The sequence below is a fragment of the Mastomys coucha genome, chromosome X, assembly GCF_008632895.1.
Source record: "Mastomys coucha isolate ucsf_1 chromosome X, UCSF_Mcou_1, whole genome shotgun sequence".
NCBI lineage: Eukaryota > Metazoa > Chordata > Mammalia > Rodentia > Muridae > Mastomys > Mastomys coucha.
In genome coordinates this window covers 42,850,323-42,857,335 of record NC_045030.1, presented here as the reverse complement: position 1 = coordinate 42,857,335, position 7,013 = coordinate 42,850,323, and the positions used below count along the sequence as shown (strand labels likewise).

General features: G+C 39.4%; 1 protein-coding gene across 2 annotated transcripts; it reads right to left on the bottom strand.

Moving 5' to 3' along the window:
* Nucleotides 1–1,276: 1,276 nt before the first annotated feature.
* Zbtb33 (zinc finger and BTB domain containing 33) lies at nucleotides 1,277–7,007 on the bottom strand. 2 transcript variants are annotated; one of them, XM_031353162.1, is made up of 3 exons: nucleotides 6,729–7,007; nucleotides 5,170–5,249; nucleotides 1,277–4,566 (listed from the first exon to the last, which is right to left on the bottom strand). In XM_031353162.1, the coding sequence occupies exon 3, from the start codon at nucleotides 4,562–4,564 to the stop codon at nucleotides 2,540–2,542; it is 2,025 nt and encodes a 674-aa protein (XP_031209022.1). In that variant the 5' UTR covers nucleotides 4,565–4,566; nucleotides 5,170–5,249; nucleotides 6,729–7,007; the 3' UTR covers nucleotides 1,277–2,539. The 2 variants fall into 2 exon arrangements, with proteins under 2 accessions (XP_031209022.1, XP_031209101.1); XM_031353241.1 differs by lacking the exon at nucleotides 6,729–7,007 and adding an exon at nucleotides 6,037–6,711.
* Nucleotides 7,008–7,013: the final 6 nt, after the last annotated feature.

The following is a 7,013-nucleotide window of genomic DNA, read 5'->3' as shown; positions in this document are numbered from 1 at the left end:
TTATTGTTATAATATTTTATAAATTTTAAGGAATATGACAAAAAAGATATTGTAGGTATTGAAGGACGTCTCTGGGAGGAGTGGGGGTACAAAAGGGAAACAAGAATGTGATTTAAGTGTATTTACTTAAAATGTTTTTAAATGTTAACAAATTCAATAAATTGAAATCATGTAACTTTCCTCACCATAATGCAATAAAAGTTTAAAATAAAAAAATAAAATAATATAATCATATTGTAAAAAAAAATAAAAAAATAAAAAATATTCACAGTAGATTTTAAACAGCATTTTGCTACAGAATTCCAATCTAATAATGGCTAGGAATAAAGAATTATTGTCCAGAGGAGTAGTCCACAAAAACTATGAAGTTTGGCTATATAAAGTTATTTTTTTAAAAAAAAAAAAATCCCCAAACACATGTAAGAGTCTTCTTGGCAAAATTACAATTTAACCTTCTAGTTCTCCTCCTCCCTGCAAACTCTAGAAGCTGCTTTTCAGTAGGCACAAAGTTTAAAAGTTCTTATTAGAGACTGACAGAGCACAGCAGCAGTGTTGAATCATCTTACCAGTGTTATTCAGAACAGATAGGTTTTCATTAGCGAATTCCCAGTTTGTTGTAACAGGCTTGTAGGAATTAGCAAGTTTTATTATGACAAACTGATTTTACCTAGCAGCGGATACCAAAACATCATTATCACTGACACTGGTAGAAGTAATTATGTCTAACTGCTGAGACTGCATTCATGAAACTCATACTTCAACTGAGAAACTTTTTTGAGTAGACTATCCTCAAAAGGTAGTGCCATCAATAGCTACAGAGAGAGGAAATGAATATTGTGATCAGACATTAGAGTCGAGTTATAAAGTGATTTTAAGTTTTCTAAGAGTTAGCTTATGACGACGGTAGGCCTAAGCTTACCAAAAAGAAAATGTAAATGTACAGCACTCTACTTCTTGGTAAGCCAGGACTATCCTTTTCCTTTGTATTACTGCAAATACTGATTCTTGATACCCTCAGCTACCAACTTAAGATACACTTAAAACTTTATCTTCACACCTAGTTTACCCAGAAGAATGACCTATATATAAAAAAGCGTGATTAAAGCTTTAAGTTCAATGTCAAGAAATAGACAAAAATACACGGAGAATGAAAATACCTTATGCTGAACTAAGAAATATATAAGATCACAAATGACTAATAACTATCCGACAACAACCATTTTCAGTATCTATTATTTTTCTCATTGTAAAACATTGTTAATTTTTTTTACAGAACTGTATTAAATTTGTTATAAATGCTAAACTATATATCTGTTCCAACCTGCTTTCTTTTATTACTAGCTCTTGGGTAAATTTTCAATTTTTCTAAGTGTTTAAATATGTGCCATCTTAAAAGGAAGAAAGCTGGTGTTACTGTCAAAATAAACAAGAAGCAATGTGCCTGCAGTATTCCAGTTATGGTTGCTGCTATAACATTGTAGCACTTTACACGTAGATTGGAACTTATTTTAAGGGGTTAAAAAACTCAAAAGACCTTGTTGAAATGACAACCCTAGATTGCCATTTAAACTACTTAAAATGAAAACTTCCCACTGGAGATTCTAACATGAGCATTTAAAAAGCTGGACCAGCAGCTTCCCACCCCCAAACCACAAGTCTCATCTATGGAATCTCAACATTTACTAGCATTACATATAAGGATGCATTTGGTGGCTTTCAGATAAATTCACAGCATTTTGTGGACATTTTTTAATCATAATTAACAAAAGGAGCTCTCCATTCAGCTCGACTGCTGCTATCATATGAAAGCAGAAGAGCAAAGTTAATGTACAAAAGAACGTCCTGTCTGCACTGCATGCATGTCTGCTAGCTCTCTCTAACCCCGGGACCATATGCTAAAGGTATACAGTAGCCTTGCCATCAAAATCAGAGGATGGAAATATAAGCAATGGTTAATTCTAGTTAGCTACAGCTAACTCAGTCTTCATAGGAGAGGCTTGTTTGCATGGCTCTTTCAGGTGGGAGAGAGGCAGAAGGCGGAGCTCCATTTGGATTGACAGAATAAACCAAGTAAGGACTTACTCTGATATTTACTAGCACAACTTTTGGACATTTATTACTTCTTATGCAATATAAAACACAACACACTTAGTCTTAACATTAAGAACATTGAAAAATCAGCAATAGAGTGTTAACCTGGAAGGGGAACATTATAGCTGTACTAGGGTATATTAGTAACTCCAGTAATTCTCAAAGAACATATAGATTTCTTTAAAGTCTATTCAGAAAACTATATCCCTGCACCTTTAGAAATTTCCTTTTTAAATGAGCTGAAAGCTAACTATACAGATACTTCAGGGATGTTCAATCTCTACTCAAACTTTTAAGGGAAACTGTTTCTAAAAATTAACAATGCAACTAGTCTACTTTCAGAGGACATGGCAGATCAAATTAACATGTTTCCACCTTGACTTGTTTTACAGGTCTTCTGAAATTCCTGCCCCTTAATTCAACCCAAACTTCCTGATATTCCAAGCATTCAGTAAGATTCTGGTATTATAAATTCAAACTCAGTACTGCCATCGGTTACATTCTGTTTAAAAATGGAATCATTTTCTTGCTGAATAAAAATATCTTCCCAGAACGTTGACTTGTTCTGAGGAGTAGCAGATGTGGTCCCTACCGGAGGCTCTTTTCCAGCATCAACCTTATACCCAACAGCATCATCCTTCATGACAGGCATAGCACTTGACTTATTACTAGAAAGGTATGCATACTGTCTGATCTGTAAAGACTTGCATGGATGTAAGCGATAAAGCTTTGAGTCCCCAGAAGGATCTTGACTATGAACTGACTTTATGTGTGAAGACATAAACTGATAGTTGATAAAAGATTTGCCACACGCTAAACACTGATACCTCCGCTCCCCTGTGTGATGAATTTCATGCTTTGTGCGATATTCTGCAAGAGGAAATACCTTATCACAGTAACGGCATTGATACTTCTTCTCCCAAGAATGAATGTTAAAATGTCTTCGCAAGCTTGTAAGACAGACATATGACCTTTTGCATACAATGCAAATATAATAGACCCTTCCATCTACTATTAACTCATAGTGATCATCATGTTTTACTTTCATACGCTTGTTTGATGGCTCACTGCCAGATGGTTTTGGTAGCTCATTTTCAAGTTTGGCCTCCCCTCCATCAGGGTCATCTTTGACAGGGATCACTACATCATAAGTATCTTCACCGATATTTGCATAAACCTTGCAACCAGTTGATAAGCCTTCAATTTCCGTAGCTGTGTCTAATGTAATGATCTTCTGACCCTCCATTACGTGTTTTGACCTTAAACCTGGATCATTAGTGTTTCTAGTAATTACATCGGAAATTTTTAAAGAATTGGAAGGTGGCTCTTGAGGAAGTATAGGAATCTGCATCTTCTGTGTCAATGATCCATCAAAAGTGGTACTTTTGGAGGTATCAGCCTGTGGGACCAAAGATGTATTACTGACTACTGAGTCTGGACTAGAGCTAATGATGTCAACGTCATCATCTATAATTTCTTCCTCTTCCTCAGCCTTGTTTCCTGTTAAAACAGCAGTGTTAGGTGTCTGCTGATTCTGTACAAGTAAATTGACTGAAGAGGACATATGATTTGGGAGTGAAGAACTGACACTTGGTGGTGCAGTAAGTGGAGCCTGATTTAACAAAATAATGTTAGGAGTCAGATGTGTTGAAGCTGAAGACACTAGCAATTCTTCACTTCCTTGTGTTTGGCTTAGAGTTGCCTGATTCACAGGAGTGGCAAGTTGAGGAGGTGTGATGCTTGTTACGGGGGGAGAGTTACTGCTAGCGCCAGGTGTCACTTCCGAAATAGCAACAGAGGCTGGGTTAGGCTGGACCTTTGTTGCTGTGTTGTTACTTGGCAAATCCTCCTTTGCAGGCAAAATTTCAGAGCAGAAAATGACATCATCATCATCATCATCATCATCATCTGAATCAGTAACAATGATGTTTTTCATTTCATTATCTTCAGCAGATAGTGAAAAAGACTCAGTTATAATGGGCATTACTGCAGCCCCATTATCTTGGGTGTCATCTTTTGATTTTTCTATGTCAAGGCTTTTGTCACTATCACTAGAAGGTAAGGGCTCAGTAGTGTCACCCTGTTCTGTACCTGAGATGCTTTTAACCTGTGACAGCGGGACACCAAGCTCTGCTAGAAATTTCACTCCTAGTAACTGCCCTGATTTAATTAACTCGTCAAGTAGATCTGCTCTAACACGGACGATTTTGGAACTGTAGATATAGTTCAGAATTTCTGCAAAAATCTCAGCCCTTATAAAGCTCAATTCAACAACTTGCCCAGCAACCGAGAAGAGCTGATGGAAGTATGTACTGGAGGCTGAAAGGATGTTCTTATGGGCCCGGAATTTTCTGTCTTCCACAATAACAGTAACATCACAAAAGAGTCCATGGCCACGCTGTTCATTCAAGGAGTTCAGCAGACTGGTGGAGTACTGAATGTCTGTAGCAGAAATCAGTTTTCTACTCTCCATGCCTATAAGGGAAAAGAGAAGAGAAAAAGAGGGAAGGGTTAGGGAAGAAAAATACCCCAAAGTACCTGACTATTCAGAATGTGAGGCACAGATGTGGGAAACAGTTTATATTTTAATCAAAATTTGGTCTAAACCTTGACCTTTAAATATGCTGCTTATGTACACTAGCTTTTGACTGTGTGTCAAATCTTAGGACTTACTTGGAGAAAAGTCAAGAAAGTTTTAAATTGCCATGCAGATCTGAACAATAATCTCCTTGGCCACCTTCCTCTGAAATTCAGGAAAATGCATTTCCATTAACCACCGTTTTAAGATTAGAATTCACTTTCCTAGGCCCAATTTTATTTCATTTTTCCTCAAGAGATAAGAATTTTTAATTTGAAGAAAAATCTTCATCATTAAGCATATAAATTACTTCTGCAAATGAGAGGTTTAAATGCCAGAAAAATTTAGTGTGCTTAATACTAAGTCTGAAATTCATACTCTCTTCAATCTCAGCTCTCAGCTTATTAGTTAGATCCTATTCAAAAATTCACCCTCACAGCCAAGGACAATTACAGACACTGACAATTACCACCTCATAATTTCCCACTCTTTTTACCTACCTCTTACTCTTCTCTTCTGCCCCGCACACTTTCCAGAGGTGCAGTGTTAAACAGAGCACCAAGAGAAGTCAGCACATCCTCTGTTGAAGAAACAAGAAAACAGAACGGGAAAGAGGTCCACCTCAGCACGCACTTAGATCAAAACGGCAAACATATATTGTTGGTAAAAAATGATGCTCACTAGTGTGAGAACCTATTTCTCTTCAAACGAGTTAGTGAAAACAAGAACAGTAACTTACTGGACCAGAGGCAGTATTACCCCAGAGAAGAGCGATAGCAAGTGTTTCTGCTGTGTGACACTCCAAACACTTTCTTTTGGCATTCCACAGAAGCTGTTTACTTAACTGTGCACCCAGAATGCAAAGGACCCATATGCATAGTAAAATATTTATAAGCACAAAAACACATGTTATATATGAATATTGTGCATTAACCATTCCTTGCTAAGTACATATGGTACAGAATTCTTTTTATCAATGCTACTAAAGAATGTCACTGTCACCTGGTACTTATGATAGACACATGCACACTCACATATGAACACATAAGGGAGGCAAGAGTATCTCTGAATTTAAAACATCATAACTTAAGAAGAAACTGTGGACAAAAGTCTAAAAGTCAAAAATTAAAAACATTAGCTATGCCATTTTAACAGCATCAAGGAATTACAGGCAATCATAAAGGCATTTATCACAAAGTGTGACCTTTAGACAATCTGCCAACAATCCAAAATATGAACATTTCAACAGAAACCACTTTGAGGTGAAGAGGTTTCTGTATATGGCCCCATGGTTTTTATAATTGGAAAGTATGGTTTTTTCCAACGTGGGAATGATTCAAATGTAGATGTCTAGGTGGTACTGGTACCTGGTTTCATTTTGTTTAGGTATCCAGCTGGTCAGGGTTAGCCCAGGATCAACCCAAGTGGGTCTCAAACCTTTCTTCCACAGAGATTTTCGACCTGACTACGAAAAAGACATCCTACAGCATTATGTAACATATCTTTGGTTGTTGACTGCTTTAGAGAGCTGGTGACATTAGGGAAGAGATAAAAGCCACGGGCCAGAGGGAGAAACAAACCAACAACACAGGGCTCCCTGCAGCTGCTGCACATCTCTCTCCCACCATCTCCCCCTTCTTCGTTTGAACGCAGATGCAATTGAGTTTTTAAACGTCAATTCACGCGAAAAAGCTAGCCTCTTGCAAATAAGAGATGGAGGTGCAAATAGCAGAGCGACGGCAGGATTGCGGGGGTGGTGGTGGAGAAAGTAGGCCTAGCCCTTAAGGGTACTCTGTTGCGGGTAAGCGGGCCCTGTGAAGCGGTAAGCATTGTTGTGTCCAAAGGAAGGGTCTACAGAGGAGGATGGGCCCCATAGTATAAAGCTCAATCAAACTAGCAGAGAGGTGGAAAAAGAGGGCCCCCCTCCCGGCACCCCAAAGCGGAAAAATGGAGAGGGAGAAAGCCAAGTGGGTACTTGGCGGTGTCCCCCACGCCCTAAGGCCTAAGGTACCCGGTGCCTCTGGCACAGGATAGTGAAGGGGACCACGCCGCGCCTTACCGGTTCTTCTGGTAGCGCTCCCGGACCCACACAAAGAAAGAGCAGAGAAGCCGGGCCTCGGGCTCCGCTGCTTCCTGGTTCAAGTGAGGCGGCCGCAAACGTAGGCGCGGCCAGGGCATGGAAGGCGCAGGCGGGCTCCGTCTCCCGGGCCCGGTGCCCAGCCCACTCCTCACCGGCTCCGCGGCGGCCGCTTTCTCCTCCTCGGGTGGAGGAAGGGTCAGAGTCCAACCCCAAGAAGCCAGACGCCGCAGCGCTTCGGCTACCTCTTTAAATGTGGCTCCAGTT

What these genes read in the sequence shown, in the direction of transcription:
- Zbtb33 (XM_031353162.1), bottom strand. Translation starts at nt 4,564, where the DNA reads ATGGAGAGTAGAAAACTGATTTCTGCTACAGACATTCAGTACTCCACC.